The sequence below is a fragment of the Lytechinus variegatus genome, chromosome 4 (genome assembly GCF_018143015.1).
Source record: "Lytechinus variegatus isolate NC3 chromosome 4, Lvar_3.0, whole genome shotgun sequence".
Taxonomy (NCBI): domain Eukaryota; kingdom Metazoa; phylum Echinodermata; class Echinoidea; order Temnopleuroida; family Toxopneustidae; genus Lytechinus; species Lytechinus variegatus.
This window is the reverse complement of record NC_054743.1, coordinates 60863933-60881440: the sequence shown is the minus strand read 5'-3', so window position 1 is coordinate 60881440 and position 17508 is coordinate 60863933. Positions and strand designations below refer to the sequence as shown.

General features: G+C 36.5%; 1 protein-coding gene across 1 annotated transcript in view; it reads left to right on the top strand.

The window, feature by feature from the left end:
- Nucleotides 1-17508, top strand: part of LOC121413135 (putative glutamate synthase [NADPH]) — a 70355-nt gene that overhangs the window by 26792 nt on the left and 26055 nt on the right. Inside the window, exons 8-17 of the mRNA XM_041605899.1 lie at nt 2284-2370; nt 2521-2644; nt 3270-3381; nt 4028-4305; nt 5612-5772; nt 7594-7744; nt 8058-8192; nt 8844-9004; nt 9635-9941; nt 10419-10529. Coding sequence (XP_041461833.1) covers nt 2284-2370; nt 2521-2644; nt 3270-3381; nt 4028-4305; nt 5612-5772; nt 7594-7744; nt 8058-8192; nt 8844-9004; nt 9635-9941; nt 10419-10529 — 1627 coding nt within the window. The remainder of the gene's footprint in view (nt 1-2283; nt 2371-2520; nt 2645-3269; nt 3382-4027; nt 4306-5611; nt 5773-7593; nt 7745-8057; nt 8193-8843; nt 9005-9634; nt 9942-10418; nt 10530-17508) is intronic.

The following is a 17508-nucleotide window of genomic DNA, read 5'->3' as shown; positions in this document are numbered from 1 at the left end:
TCTCAGTCAATTGAATTGACTGATTTCAGTAGCTTGAAACTGTCATGGCAAATTTGTTTAATTAAGAAGTTTTATGAAATGGGTCCTAGCCCTATACATGCACAGTATTCCTGTAACATGGGTGGGGAGGGCTACATGAGGAAACATAAATTGTTCTTGGTCTGGTAAAAAATAAAATTCTTATCTGATTTTTTTATAAATTCACTTTTCGTGTGAAAAAGAAAAAATATGATGTGCTAAGTAACCCTGATGTTTTTTTTCGACATTTTTTCTTTATATATTTAGAATAATATTAGTTTTTGCTAATAGTGCAGAAAAACATTGTCCAAATCATGAAGCATGCAACATCTTTGCCTGAGCAACCCTCAGTCCTCACAGGTCTTGGAGCACTTTTATGTGATACCTAGCAATAAATGAATGAAAGATAAATACTGACCGGTTCTATTTTTTCTCTCCATTATGGTCAAGTGTATTGATACAGGTAGTGTAAATGTGATGTGCCCTTTCAATTCTCTCTGAAACAAAGCTGTTCAAACAGTTCAAGTGGGTATAGAAAGATTGACACCGTTCTCATTACAGTCCTAAAACTAGTAATAGAAACTAGTTTAAAGTGTAATGGGAACAATCAAACCAGTCATGGAAGTGACCTTCCAAACACCAGCTTGCAAAACCACCCCCGAATGTGGTTTAATATCAATACAGCTTTGCCTCATTGAACTAGTGTTAGCGAAGGTAAGGACACATTTGTTCTTTTGGTCTTCGCGTACATGTGCATGCATATGGGGCGAGCTATTCCACGCAACCTATGTAGAATGTCTACGCTGCAGTTTCAAATTTCGTGCGAAACTTGTCATCCCACTGATGGCGATCCCATAATCAAGAACTCTTCATGTTATTAGTTTTGAAAATACTTTCGGGTGATCAGATTGGGAATGCTAGCAAAGCGATCTTCCAAGTGGTTATCCAAGTTGGTTTCCTGAACCGGTTCAACTCAAAATAGTTTTAGGATTTGTAATGTGAATGGGGTTAGAAATGCACTTTCTTGTACAGCTGTCCTTAAGAAACCCAGCACTTGTTTTAAAATTTTTTAAAATAGAATACCCACTCGCTAATTATTTGTAGAGGGAGCTATATTGCACTGAAGAGTGATGACAATGAAAACCTTTTTTGAGGTCAAGTGCATTGATCTAATAAACTGTACCCTCTTAGGCTCTCTAAGACAAGCTGTTTAAACATTGCAAGTAGATGTAGATGTGCAAACACATTTCATATCTTGTGAACAAAAAGTGATCAAGGAAAAGCCTTTAAGCCTTCACAACATGTACTGTAATTGCTCTGAAATGTTTGTGGAACCAAGGAGCTAAAGCTCCTTTGTGGAACTAAAAGTAACTCGAGAATATAGTAAGCATAGAATTATCTGTGTCAGCTTACTATCAATTATCAATTGTTTATTTTGCTTTTTGCAACAAACAGGGAAACATACGCACACACGACATGTATTAGAGTAAATGGCAGTCTCCCTTCCCCATCTTGGGTCTTTGGGTATATTTTTATTGTATCTGTATATAAAAGAAGTATTGTTAGACCACAGTGCCAGCTATTTTTGGAATCATTGATACATCCTTTGTAAACATAATCAAGTTATTCAGTGATATTCATTAATATATAACCAATACCTATTACAAATATGCTGAATGAAATGTGCAGGTAGTTATACAGAAGTATGATAATAAACATCTACCATTAGATTTTAAATCAAGGTAATTAACCCTCATATCATATTCTCCTTATGGCTTATCATCCATTAATGATTGTATTCATCAAAATCTCATATGAGTAGATTTACAAATTACATTCTTACAAAGTAAAGGATAAATGATAAAATAATAGGCCTACACATTAAATGAAATTCTCAAAGGTTGCAATAATACACAATAGAATAGCCTGTTAGAAATTGAAAATACATATTATTTTACTATTAAAGGGATGCTCCAGGATGAAAATAATATGATTTTAAACAGATAGAGAAAAATCAGACAAATGAAACAATACTCTAGCTCCTGTATCCTTTAGTGACCTGAATATTGATAATTAACAATCCAATCAAATTCAGTCCAATAATTTTTTGTCCTTTTTACAATATCTTGCCCACAACGGAGAGATCAACATCTTCTACATGTATGCCCAGGAAGGGGCTTTAATTTTCACAAAGTACTGTCTTTACTTGATGATTAACGATTTTTTTTCAATCTAATTTTATCCATATTTTTTGTTCTTTTAAAGATACCTTGCCCACAATGGAGAGATCAACACCATCCGCGGCAACGAGAACCTGATGAGGGCTTGGGAAGGGGTCATGAGCAGTTCAATGTACAGTGTTTTACTTGATGACTAACAATTCAGTCTTATTTTAGCCATATCTTTTGTTCATTTAAAGATACCTTGCCCACAATGGGGAGATCAACACCATCCGCGGCAACGAGAACTTGATGAGGGCTCGGGCTCAGGGGTCATGAGCAGCTCCAAGTACGGTGATGAGCTCAAGCTTCTTTACCCAGTGGTGGAGGAAGGTCTTCCAGATTCCGGCAGGGTGGATAATGTCCTGGAGTTCCTCATCATGGCAGGTGGACGATCGTTGCCAGAGGTAAGCCTGACATAGTATTGCCTGTTGAAGATCAGTCTGTTGTATTTGATGCTTATACCGTATTCTCAACTTGGGTTTATTCTAATCCAGGGTCCATTTCATAAAGCTGTTTGTAAGTAAAGAGTGACTTAAAGAATGACTGGTTATCCTTTCTTATGCACTAAACCATTGCCAATGAATATAATTACTACTATACTACTATAAGAAAGGATCGCGAGTCGTTCTTAAAGTCACTTTAACTTACAAATAGCCTTTGATAGGAAACACCCACCTGGGCCCTGTTCATAAGGAGTTGCGACTGTTGTAACTTTGCCATTATGGCAACTACCATGGCAACAGGGCTCAACACCCAATCAATGGTATTTGCCCAAATGGCAAAGTTACAACATTTGCAACTCTTTATGGAACGGGCCCCTTGTCTGGAGTTGTGGTTTTACTCTGGATAGCCAATTGTGGCACAAAAGCATTAACTGAAAGTATATTTTAGGATGAGCTTATATATATTTATACCACTGTCAATGGGGGACAAGACACAGTGTTGCATGTTCTGTTCGCTGCTCCCTCAAGTACTTAAGTTTCTACTGTTTCCATTTCTCAATTAAGTCTTTCTTGCTCTGATATCTAGGCTGTAATGACCATGGTACCAGAAGCCTGGCACAAGGACACGATGATGAGTGAGGAGAAAAGGAACTTCTACCGCTGGGCTTCGTTTGCGATGGAAGCATGGGATGGACCAGGTAGAGAAAAAAAAAGAGAAGCAACTTTTCCATGTTGATTTTAATATTTTAATTTACAATCCTCATCAAACATTTTTAATTTGTTTTGAGTGAGAGATATGAGATGACTTGATGATAACATTCTGTTTTTATATAGCACTTAGCAAGGTCTTTATTTGGTAATCAGATTCCATCTTGCCATTTTACATTTATGCCCTTTCTCCACTCCTTGAGGGGCATTCCAGCAAGAGTTTCTAACTCATATCCTACCAGGTCCCTATGCACCGTGGGGAGAAAATAAACATCACTATGCTATAAATATGGCCTGGTACGTTACCCTAAAAAGTGATTTCAGAAGAATTGTGGGGAAAAGCCCAAATAAAGACACTGTGATGATGATGATACATGTACGTGTAACTAATGATCAATCAGAGTGAGCCACATCGTTCAGGTTGTTTTGTCAGAAGATTCATCAAGATATTTATATGGTACACATAATTAATGGAAATCGGGGGGGGGGGGGTATAGGACATGCCTTCCCCCCATTCAAAATTTGTACAGTGGCATAAGGGTGAGGTCATCTACTCCCCTCTCCCCCCTTATTCACAAATCACAAGATATCGGCCCTTCAGTATTCGTTTTTGTCCATTCAATATCCTCTCATCAGCCCTGTTCACATTCGCTGATGGCCGCTACGTCGGTGCCATCCTGGACCGAAACGGACTCCGACCCTCCCGCTACTACATCACCAAGTCCGGCTTCATGGTGATGGCCAGTGAGGTTGGTGTGTGGAATCTTGCCCCGGAGGACACCCAATCCAAGAGCCGTCTCAAGCCAGGCAGGATGCTCCTAGTCGATACGGAGCTTGGAGAGGTCATCAACGATGTCGATATCAAGCATCATATCGCCACCCTGAGACCTGTGAAACAGTGGATGGATGAACAGGTTTGTCTTTTTTTTGTGTTCTCTTTAACCCTTTGTGTACTGAACTTTGTTATTCCCATAGGCTTTGTACAGGGATCATCCAGTTCTGCAGGCAACAAGTTAACAAACATCTAGTACCTTGATAGAGCAGGGGATGATTCATGAAGGCATTTGCGAAGTTGTACACAAATTTTTGTATGAATGGTGATCCTTTCTTGTGTAGACTTCTCACTGTTTTTGACATTATGAGAGTGTTGAAGTGAACAACAAAGTGACGTAGTTGGAGATAAATTGGGGGATTTACGCCGATGATGATGAGTCGGACAATTCAACTTGAAACACGATCACACGCCCAACTCATGCAGCTGCTATATACAAGTGCTAGCTACACCGCGCGGGCCAAATTGAATTCATGAAAATGAATTACCACACTGTCCAGATATAACTGTACTTACAAACAAGTGAATATAATCCGAACCTGAAGGCAAATCAACTATCCCAGCCACATGAAGTTTATCATCGGTGCATATCGTCTGCTGCTATTCATTGAGTTGATTTGCCTTCAGGCTCGGATTATATTCACTTGTTTGTAAGTACAGTTATATCATTATTTTCCTTCTTCATAGTCACGGAGGTATTAAAGAGACTCTGTCTGGACAGTGTGGTAATTCATTTTCATGAATTCAATTTGGCCCGCGCAGTGTAGCTAGCATATAGCAGCTGCATGAGTTGGTAGTGAATCGGCATGTGATTGTGTTGCAAGTTGAATTGTCAGACTCATCATTAACGTAATTCCCCCAATTTACCTCCAACTACGTCACTTTGTTGTTCATTTCATCATCATTCTCTTCATCTTCAAAATCATCAATTTGAAATTCCAAATCTAGATAAAATTCTGGGTTTTCTTTCATTTCGGGATCAAAGTATTCAGTGACAATGTGGAGAAAACATACCCTCGGAACAGGTTTTGCATGGAGCTTCACGTGTGAGAGCCAATCACGCCTCTCATACAGACAGTGACATCATAAAAAATCCCCAATTTCGCGGACGTAATTCTGCGTGTTTGAAGCATTCAGAGAGAGAACTTTAAACTATAATTAACTGAGTTTGATCGGTCTCAATGATAAATGATGTACACCATCGTGTTCTCTTTTAATTTGATATATGATTCTCCATTTTTATGATTTTCAATCTATTTCTACTTTAACCAGCACTAAATTTTGAATGAACTTTTCAAGTTATTTTTCCAAAGCGATGAAATCTTTTATGTCCTTGACCTGTGTATTAATCACAAGATCTTCACCTTGCCTTCCCCTTTTACCCACAGTCCGTCACCCTGGACGACTTCTACAAGGCCCACATGGAGACCAGGGGCGAAGAGCCCGAGATCGGTCCACTGGTCCCGGTCCAGTCCGACCATCGTCTGGCCATGTTTGGCTATAGCGTGGAGCACATCAACCTGCTTCTCGTTCCGATGGTGAAGAACAAGTAAGCGAGCTTCGAGATCTACTGTACCCCCTACTACCCTCTTCCCTGGCCATTGCTGTTCACGTTTCGTCACAGGTTTAGATCCACGAACTTGAAGTCTGGGCTTGTCCAGGATAAACTTCCTGAAATACAGAAGATTATTCTTTTTCTCTCCTCGCCCCTTTCTTACCCTTTGTTTGTCTTGTTGGTGTGAGTGTGTGTTTGTATTCATTGCATCTTTTGTGACATTTAAGGTCTGGGGCCGTTTCATAAAGCTGTTCGTAAGATAATAGTGACTTTCAGAACGACTGGTGAACCTTTCTTACGCTCTAAACCATCACCAATGAACGGTTTGGTTTCTATACCAATTACCACAAGGATTACCAGTCATTCTTAAAGTCGCTCTTAACCTAAGAACAACTTTGTGAAACACCTACCAGGATTCACATATTTTTCTACTTATGGTTTGAAATTACAGTTTATGCAGCTTCAAAATAATGATATAAGTTGTCTGATTTAGTGAATAATGTGCGAAAGACCTATGGTTAGACCTACTGCTCCAATAGGGATCATTGTAGGTTTTATTTTGGAAGAATTTGAATGGTTCGCATCAATATGCATTCACTACTCTCCGCCCATGTGCAAATGGGAACATGGGGCCTGTAACATAAAGCTTAGCATTCGTTGTAGAACCCCTTATATGATTGATTGCATTGACTACAGTGTACAATTAATCATTAAATCAAGTGTATGATTAATTGCTAACCTTTGTGTTACATACCCTGGTAGACACTACCAAAAACCTGAAGGATTTGAATGCTTTGAACAACACGTTGGTTATCTAGCATAGCCGTGATATGATAAGTTCTGGACCCTCCTTTAGGGGGATATAAAATGCCATTTGGTTTGAGCACAAGTTTTTATTAAGGGATTTTTCTGTAACAGGTTAACTTTTCAAGAATAGTATTATTTTGACATTTTAGGGGAGCATGTTATGAAAGGACTTGTCAGAGGTTTTATTTGACAACTTCTGATTTATTTGACAGTTGCAGTGGTGACAGAGATACTCGGCCAATAAATATCAAGGAAAGTTGTCAGATCTGACAGGTTGATGGACAGAAATGTTGATGAAATGCTCCCCTGATCCCACTGAAATCAATTCAGATGCATGTGTCATACATCCTGAAATTTCTGAAATGAAAAAGTGACAAAATAAGCTAAAGAAACAGGAGAATGGATAAGAGAAGAGCAAGTGTTTTGAGCAACATACTTTGTATATAATTTTGACCCTCTTGTTTTTTGCAGGTAAAAATATCAAAATTTTATTACACTTTGAATGCTTTCTTATTAAAGTTGTCAAGTTTTGCATTTTGCTGCACAACAGCTATTTAAGAATACAATGTAACATTATCGCAGGGAACTAGTGAAGAGTGAGCTCCTAGGTTAAAGGAATGACCTTGACAATGGTAAGTAGAGTGCTCTGGGTTTCTGAGTATCTTCGCCCTTGATGGGCTTTTTACAGAGACAATATGGTTCCAGAAGTCGAAAAGATAAACTTGTTGACTCCTAAGTTCTGTAACTCTGTGCAGAGAAGATCTGGTTCAAGGAGGCAACAGATTGATTCATCAATTCCCATTGGCTTTGTACAGAGACCATTTTGTTCCAGATTGAAACAGACTGACTTGTTGACTCCTAAATTCTCTATAAACTCCTATTGGCTTTGTGCAGAGGCGATCTGGTCCTAGAAGCCAAAGGGTCTCTTGCCACAGGGAATCATTGTACTGTATACCCCTGTTTATCATGAAATTCATTTTCTATTCCTCACATCTCTTCCAAAACCAGGAAAGAGCCCCTAGGTTCGATGGGCAACGATGCTCCCCTTGCCTGCCTGTCTCAGCGTAATCCACTGGTCTTTGAGTACTTCAAGCAACTCTTTGCCCAGGTCACCAACCCACCTATTGACCCCATCAGGGAAAGCATTGTCATGTCACTGGTAAGAGACATATCTTCCTCATTATCATTTCATGAAACAAATAGTGATTTGTCTGGTTTCTGACTGTTCATATGATAACTCTAGTAAATCGGTGTTTTTAATCTTCAGTCTGCCACCTTTTTTTTTCTTTCTGTGATTATGTACCCAATTGTGCAATAACTACTTGTAAATATTGTGATTTCTCATGATTTTTTCAATAATAACAATTATTTTTTAGAGTTACATGTAATCATACCGACAAGCTTTATGAAATTATTTCCTTTTTTCCCTTATTGATTTTGTAATCTTTTTTGAAATCTCTTTTTGTCACTAGGCATGTCCCATCGGCCCTGAAGACAACATCCTAGAGCCAAGTGAGAAGCAGTGCAACCGTCTGTTCTTGGATGCTCCGATCTTGACCCTGCATGATCTTGAGATCATCAAAGATACATCTCTTCGTACATGGAAGGTAAATGTTTCGGTTTTGTGGTTGTGGACTTCCATTTGAATAGGTGTTCAAGAGCTTGGATCCCTTGGATATCATGCCATTTTGTTTAGACCATAGAAACATACTGAAAAGAAATTTATTATTTTACCTGTATATGTACGGGTATTCATACTATAAATGGATTTTTATAAACTTTTCAGATCTGGTTATTTCTTGGAAGCAAGAAGCTTTGCAACGTATCTAAGAACTCACTCTTGCTACCTGGAATAATGTTAAATGATTCAACCAAGCTATTTTATTGTTGACTTGCATATGCTGCCGGATCCAGTATGGGGGGGGGGCACATCCTGTCCTTGTCATTGCCCCTCCTTCCTATAGAGAGGCATAACAAAAATACACGTATGCCATTTTTACCCAAGTGTGCCCCCCCCCCCCTTGAAAGTGAGGATGGGGGGGGGTTGTCAAATTTCCTGCCGACGAAATGTTTCAGTTTTCAGTTTTAGGTAAAAAGTTTTCTTTTTTGTCCAGGTTGTCAAATTTTCATCGGGATAATGTGCCCCCCTTTGGAAAATACTGGAAGATCCGCCCCTTGTTTGCATAGATATTACTATTGTCATTGTTGCTGTTTATTGGTACAGTTTATCATACTTGTACTGTCATTAATTTTTATAGACCAAGACCATTGATACCACATTCCCAGTAGAAGCCGGATTTGCAGGACTTGTTCCAGCCATAGACCGGATCTGTGCCGAGTGTTCTGAAGCAGCAGACCAGGGCTACACTCTGTTGGTCTTGTCTGACAGAGCTGCCGGTCCAGAAAGAGTGCCAGTCAGGTACATTCAGATGTTTCACGAAAGTTGTCATTATTGACTATTTACTAAATTGTCATCTCTGAATGGCAGTGAAATAAATGGTTTTGACTGCTAAAAAGCACAAGTCTTTGACTGTTTATTACTGTAATGGTAGCTTGATATTTTAGAATGGCAATTTGTTGGTGCTGAAAAGCTTTAGGCAATAGCTTCAAGAATGAGCAATTATTAGACTTGCTATCATTTACAAGCCATTACTACATGTAGGTACATGTATTAAACATTAGTCTTGCAATAAATTGCAAATTTTGCGATTAATTGTTATTTTGCAACTTAGCTGGGAAAGTTTCTTGCAAGTGTATAAAGTTGAAATTGATTTTCTGTGGTTAATTGATCTATCATTTGTAAATTCCAATGAAATTATTGTATTTTCAACATCTTTTTTGTGCTGTGAACTTCTGAGAAATGTTACCAACACCCCTGTATTCAGACAGTGATAGATCCCTAAATATGCAAATTACCGACCAATAACCACTCACATGCTAATGATTTTTGGTACAATTACTGAATTGATCACAAGAATATCAACATCTTTTCCATGTATCATATTTTCCAAATATAATTGGAATAATAACCAATCTGCTCATTTCCCAGCTCTCTGCTTGCCTTGGGAGCAACCCACCACCACCTGATCAAGACCCGACAGCGTCTTCACGTCGGTCTCATCGTCGAGACTGGAGAGGCCCGTGAGATGCACCACCTGTGTCTCCTGCTGGGTTATGGTGCCGATGCCATTTGTCCGTACCTCCTCTACGAGTGCCTGATAAGTCTCCACGAGCAGAGTCTCCTAGGAGTGGACTTCGGGATCAAGGAGATCCAGAAGCGGGTCATTGCAGCAACGGAGAAGGGCATCTCGAAGGTGATGGCCAAGATGGGTATCTCCCTTCTACAGAGCTACAAGGTGAGATTGCAGCTAGGAGTAGCAAGAGGTCATTAGTATGAATGAAAAGTTCTTTAGGGTAAAGAAACTAGTCTGAATATTGGATTTGTCAATGAGTCATTGCAGTAATGGTGAAGGGCATCTCTAAGATTATGGCCAATACAGGCATCTTCCTTCTACAGTTACAAGGCGAGACTGTTACTAGGATTACCCAGAGGTTTTTTATGTGAATGACACAGGTTCTTTGTGAATACATGTAGGTGAAGGTTAGTCTAAAGATCAGATTCCTGATCAGATCATTGAAGGAACAGAGAAAGGCATCTCTAAGATTTTGGTCAAGAAAGGTATCTCCCTTCTGCAGAGCTACTAGGTGAGAATTCTTCTAGGATAAGCAAGAGAGGTTATTTATATGGTTCTTTGATTGACATCACTATGTACAATCATGGAGATTGATGTCATACATGTAAGTCCCATTCTTTTGGTGTTGTCTCTTTATAGGGAGCTCAAATCTTTGAAGCAGTAGGTCTCTCCCAGGAGGTGATTGACAAGTGTTTTGTTGGGACAGCATCTAGGCTTGGAGGGGCTACCTTTGAGATCCTAGCAGAAGAGGTGAGGAAATACATGTATACAAAAATACAAATTATCATATTAATAGCATGTGGTAAGCATGCTCTTCCACATGGGTGTTAAATGTTCAACAGTTTAGCGGATTTCACCTTTCTTTTTTTGGGGGGGGAGGGGGTGATTTTCACATTGATTCATCTGATTGTAGCTTTCCTCTGTACAATATTGTGTGAGCTCTTTTCATTCAACTTTTTTCCGATACTCTTCAGGTTTTTCAGCTCTTTTTATTTGGGACCACTCACACCTCTGTCTTCACCAAGGGCCCATTTTATAAGAAGTTGCTATGATAGCTACTCTTGCTGGAATGTCAACTTTCATTGAAAGGGCCAATCAGGAAGCACTGTTTTCACTGTTATGGTAGATGACATTTTAGCAAGACTTGCTATCATAGCAACTTTTTATGTATTTCGCTGGGCTGGCTGGATTTCTTGGTAAACAAAGCCTTCAATGTCTTACTTATTTGCCACAACTTTGCTTTGCCAAGCTCCCAACTCATGAAGTTTTTTTTTCTTTTAAAATAATTTTATTGCTAAAAAAAATCACATGAAATAGTTACATAAAATGTAAACAATGTCAAACAAAGCATGAAATATTTTCTTCAACAATACTGTTTTCAAAACTACACAAATTCTTACTTTTACAATGCTTCTCTATTTCTAAACGATTACAAATCAACCTTTTGAATAAACAAAGTATTCCAAAATCATGAATTCTACAACTCCGACTTTCTGTTCGAATAAAAATGGAATAAATAGTAACCTTGCATACATGATTAGAATATTCAAAACTCTATGCTTTTTGTTTCTTAACTCATGTCCTTTGATCAGAGTAGCAACATTAAAATCAAAAGTAATGCCTACAACTTTATACACAATGCTACTAAATTGTTTCCAGAATAATTGTTTTTTTTTTACAAGTCACAATTAAATGAACGCTGTCTTGAATTTCATTGTCATGTGAACATAAAGGATTATCTATTAACTTCCGTTTATACAAATTACATGTATATCTATGAGGTAAAATAAAAAATTAAACTCTGTTATTCTATTTTCTTTGATAGTTTGTAAATTAAATAACCATACAGATTTCCAATCAATCTCTCCTTGTAAAATATTTTCCCATCGTTCTTCAGCTTTAGGCTTAATGCTTATCTTATTCAAAATCATGGTGTAAAATAACTTTGAACCTCTTTTCCTATTTACATTCATCAAAACATTCTGTGTATTATCTTCACTTTTAGGTTGCAGAATCTCAAAAAGTAACTCAAACTTACATTCCTTTTCCAAACATTTGGTATGGCATTCATTACAATGTTATACTCCTGAAAAAGACATCAGCATACCTTTTTCAAATAAAACTTCTATTTCCTTTAATGATTTGAATTTGGAATCTAAAATAATGTCTTTTACCTTAAGAATTCCAATATCGAACCATCTTTTAAAAAACAATACATTTCCATTGCGATCTTTTATTTTCGAATTGAACCACAAATTTTCCTTCTCGATCTAGATATTCTGAAAACCTGATTTATCTTGAACAGTTTGCTTAAAATCAAACCAAGCGTAAATGATCGCTTTATAATAATATGGCATTTTTATTTTTTCTATATGTAATATATGTTCTTTTTTCTGTACAATTACCATGTAATACAAAATCAAATCCTCCATATTGAGAAATATAACTGTCAATAATTGTACTAAATTTCGATTCTTTGTTATTATAGTAATACAAAATCCATTTCAATAATAAAAAAAACCTCATGAAGTTGAGATAAGTAAAAATAGTTGCAGTAAACACTGATTTCACAAGAAAGTCTGTAAAGTTAAGATTAAATGTAACAAGAGCACCATGGATCAAGATCTGGTATGAAAGAAACTTAAACTAAACTTTGTTATTGAATGATGAAATCTGAGCTTAAAAAGAATCACACTGTAGATTGCCAACACAGATAAGCATATGTGGGACAGTGCATTATTATTGCTTGAAAGAATGCCTGATAATTTGACTTGAATGCTTATTTTGCTAATTTCTACCATTTGCATAGATTCTTCTAGAATCCTTTGGCATATATTTTTTATTCAGACAAACAGACACTTGGATGGTCATTCTATTGGATTCTAGTGAACGCATTTTGCAATTGTCACCACGACTGGAATTTATCATTAAAACATTATACAAAAAATGTATGAATCTACTTTGTGATTGATTTGGATAGAAATAGACAAGAACTTTGGAGACAATGAATGCCAATAAAATATGTTAAAAGCTTGAGCTAGTTTTATTTGGTGGAGCTATTTTGCATTCAATTTAAAACCAATTTAGTTTAATTGGATTTCATTTTGCATCAATTTAAATGTCATCGAATTATATTTGACAGATCAAATTTAACCACCACTACTCACTATGGACATTACATATTTAATACAACATATTAAATTACAACATGTACCTGTATGTGGCATTTTAAAAGATATTACATGTATGTGGGGAGTAACAATGGCCATTGACCTAAAAAGGTCAATCCTCCAATTGAGCACGAGTCAAAAGAAAATAAATAACATAAATAACATATAAACCGTAAAGATAGAACTAACAACACAAAGATATGAGACACATACTACACTAATCAATTTACATAAAATACATTTCATTCCTATTGGATGGCATTATTTACATGTATGTTAAAGTGATTGTTTAACATTGGTTTGACTTTTAAAAAATCTGAGCTAGAAGGTCACGCTTGTCACCTGTGTCTGTGATATGTTACAAAAATGAAGCCCAGAAAAAATTGGGTTCGAAAATAATGATTTAGTGCTTCAAAAATTGAAATATAAAGTGACCGGAAACACCATCTTAATTTCATCCCATACACTTATGTGTACTATCTAGGTGTCTATAAGACGCCTATTTACAAAATCGGGGTTTGCCTTGTAGTTTTAGCTTTTCATTATCAATAATGGTCGTTTTCAGAGTTTATTAGTTCTAATACATGCACTTGTACACATTTTTCATCTTGGTTTAAGAATTTTTGAAATCGGCTGCTTACAAAGTTAAACAATACCTTTAAGCATTCATTTTTTTTTACTACAAGTTTAGGAAGGGGTTTTAGTGATAATTCGTACATCCTTACAATAAGGCGGTGTACTTGCTGACAAGTACACCGCCAAAATGATATTTAAAAAACAAACTTTATATATGTCTTTTGGCCATGTGAAGAAGACCTCAAATTTATCTGAAAAACCATGTCCCCTTTACATTCATGCGTTCATATTGTGCAAGAAATGAATATTTCACATTTTTATCAATATTTTTATGTTAATACGTACAAGCATGAACCACAGTGTACAAACTGAATGGTATGCATGTAGTGTATATCTGAAAAAACAATCCTTTACATTCATGTACATCTAGTGAATGCATTCATTATTACATACAATTATCAAAACCGGACAACTTGATAAGTAGGGGAAGGCGGGGTAAGTTGTGACACTTTTGCATTTTGCATGTTAGAATTGATATGACTAATAATATTGTAGTATTAAAAAATAGTACCTTGCCTTTAACGATTCTTGGGAAATATTTTTAATATAACTTTCTACCCCCACACTGAAAGTCATTGTGACCTTTGAAAAAAACTATATCAAATGACTCAACTTGCCCCTTCTGTGGGGTAAATTGTGCAACCTTCTGGCATAAGTTGAGCCACAAAAACTATGTATGCGGGAAGAACAGGCAGGTCAATTTTTTATTTAAATTTTTTTCACTTGCTAATTCTCTATAAATACTAACATCCTCTAAAAGTAAAAGAACTGTCATGTGAATTTGCTTCGTTCTGCCTGCATATCAATGGATTTTAAGGTTTGTTTGTTATACATTACCATAAAAATTACCATGGCTCAACTTGCCCCATGTTGGCTGGCACTAATTACCCCAGTCCAAACTTAATGCGATATTTTTACATCTACACATTTCTTATGCATCCATCATGAAAAAGACTATGACAAGAATGAGAATCCATACCTGGACTAACTCAAGCAGAAGCTCATTGCATTCAAGGAATTCATCCTAAGTGGTACCCATTTACTTCTCCTGGGTCGAGTGCCGCACAATGTGTATATATTTCTTGTGAAACAAAAAGTAAAGACAAGGTTGGCATTGAACCCACAACCCTCTTTTTCAAAGTCTGGAGACTTTTAATCCACTTGGCCACAATCTGCAAACCTTTTTGTTATTTCTTCATATTACACACAAATTTCCCAAAATCATATAAAATTGCTCTAATAATGTAGAAAATGTAATTTATACCTCGGTCAAATTTGCTCTACGGTGGTCGTACGGCGAGTCGAAAAAACAGCCGTTTTATTCTTCATCCAACCTATGGTAGAAAAATGTTAAAACGGCTGACTTGCCGTACAGCTGCTGTAGAGCAAATGTGACCGAGGTATTAGCACCATGTACAGATAAAGACAAAGAAAGGCCAATGGCTTTGCAAGACGACTATACCTCCTTTAGTAAAATGTATAATTCATTTCAATTAATGTTCTCTGCATAAAAAAGGTATACACATATATATATATATACACATAGTACCAAAGAAAACATGACACATATCAAACAGAGTCATAGATGGAGTATCAGAATGAAAGGGTAGCAGCAGACCCAAATTATATAGACATTATAATACTTAACAAAAATTTCAGCAGAAAAAAAATGGAAAGAATTACCTACATGTAACAACCCATACGTACAAACAAATACGATTATAATGAAGTCTAAAATGAATAAGTAGGCCTACTGATGATTTCATATTTACTATTCTTCCGAAAAAAAACGTTTACAGAGAGCAACTATGATTTATTTGCTTTGATAAAGCATTCCAATATTAATGATCCATTATAAAAGATTGAATCTTGAAATAATTTCAGAGCTACCAAGTCTCACGCATTATGCGTGAGACTCAAGCATTTTGGACTCTTGTTCATCCCCTCAAATCTCTGTCTCACGCAACTATCACAGCCTATCCCCATATACATTGTACACAATGTCTGTGATCTCACTCAGATTCACAGAAAATCTCACGCATAGCTGGTCTTTGAACTTGGCGTCTCTGTAATTTGGTTCTTACTTTAGATATGTACATTTATGAAATTGGCTGTCACCTTTGGTTGTATAATTATGTACATTGTGGTTTAAAGCAAAATAATTACAAATTGACTAGGTAATAGATATTCATATTCATATTGAATGAGTGTGCCTGAATCGCTTTTGTAAAGGTTCAGAAAATTCATGCGTACATTTATGATCTGTTTTCACGTATGGGTCTCGCCATCTGAAAAAGTCTTTGTCTTCCTTTTTGATGTGATAATACTGTACATGTACATATGTATGGATCAAAATACTAATTATCTGAAGAATTAAAATGAGACAAATGATTATTATAATAACATGCATGTATGTCAAGTGGCCTGAACTAGTATATCTAGTGTTGTTTTTGTTTAAGTTTGCTAATGTTGATGGTATGAGTTCAAGGGAAGTGAAGTCAGAGGCTGTTGTCTGAATTTCATGCTGATCTGATTTCACTGGTTCACAAGGATCTACCATTGAGCTCAAATTCTTATCATTGGCTAAATCCCATATAAAATCATTACATTCACACATATCTCTGACATTTCTTTGCAAAGATGCACAACAAAAAACTGGATAAGTTTTCTTTGCAATTATGGTTTGCTTTAAATCTTGGACAGTTTCAATTGGTGATGTTAATGGGGGCATTCTCTCTCCATTTTGATAGCAGTCAATTTGACCTGATATACTCCCAACTGGAGCCAAACAGTCTAATGCTACCCAATTCCCAGTTGTCCTTTCTTTATTTTGTGTACAGAAAGCCTTTCCAGGAAGTAAATCAACATCCAAAGCAATTCTTTTAAATGAATCACCATGTACATTACCCTCCCGATAGGCAAAGAAAATGTATAATCCTTCATCACTTCTAATTGCGGAGTTAATTCTAACAAGTAGAGAGCAATGACCATGTTCTTTTCTCGTTTTGAAAGTGAATCTGTCCACTTCTACTGGTCCAATATCAGCATCTGTATCTCTCAAAGTGTATAAAGGGTCTCTTAATCCATACTGTAGTGTGATTTTTGTACTGTTACATGGATATGGGAAGTGAAAAAGTACACTATCTCCTTCTAAAACAGTCTTTCTTTCGTCTTTGGATTTGCACATACATGTATCACAAGTGACAAGGATAATTAGTATGAAAATGATTAGAAAATTCATTTTGACTTTGTACTGTACTTGTATAGAAATCATACAACTACTTCTACTGATAATGATAAGTAATATTTCCTTAACTTACAATGTATATAAAGTGCAAAAATCCACTCTACAGAGTGTTCAAGGTGCATTGAGAGTTTAGAAGAAAATCAAAAGGTTTTGAGCAAACTCTTAAACAAGTTTTGATGTGAATAGAGAGTTTTGCGGTTACACCATGTTTGTAGTTTAGGTCTAGTCCTGAAAAGGACTGTTTGTTTATCTTTCTGGTGATAGTTCTAAGAAGAACTGTTTTCTCGACGTTTCGAGCAGATATGCTTTTTTATGTCTTCAGGAAGGCTTATTCCACAACATGTGGCATGCGTGAACAAAGGATATTACCCAAATTTTTTTTAGATAAATTCATTCAAACTTTGTACAGATTATCGATTTAAAAGAAAACTTCAGTTCTGTTAGTTGATCCAGGCTTGATTCTCATTATAAAGAACTTATTAATTTTACATGAAACAAATTCCTTTTAGATACATGGTACAAAGATGCTCGGAATCCGTCAGGTCCAGTAGATTATTTTTCTCCCAGATATGACTTCCTTGTACAGTCCATGTACTTGCAAGTTTTGTTCCGTCTTGTTGGCTTAATTGGCTTCAGGTTGATGTTCAAGAAATGAATCCACTTCTGTGTTGAATGT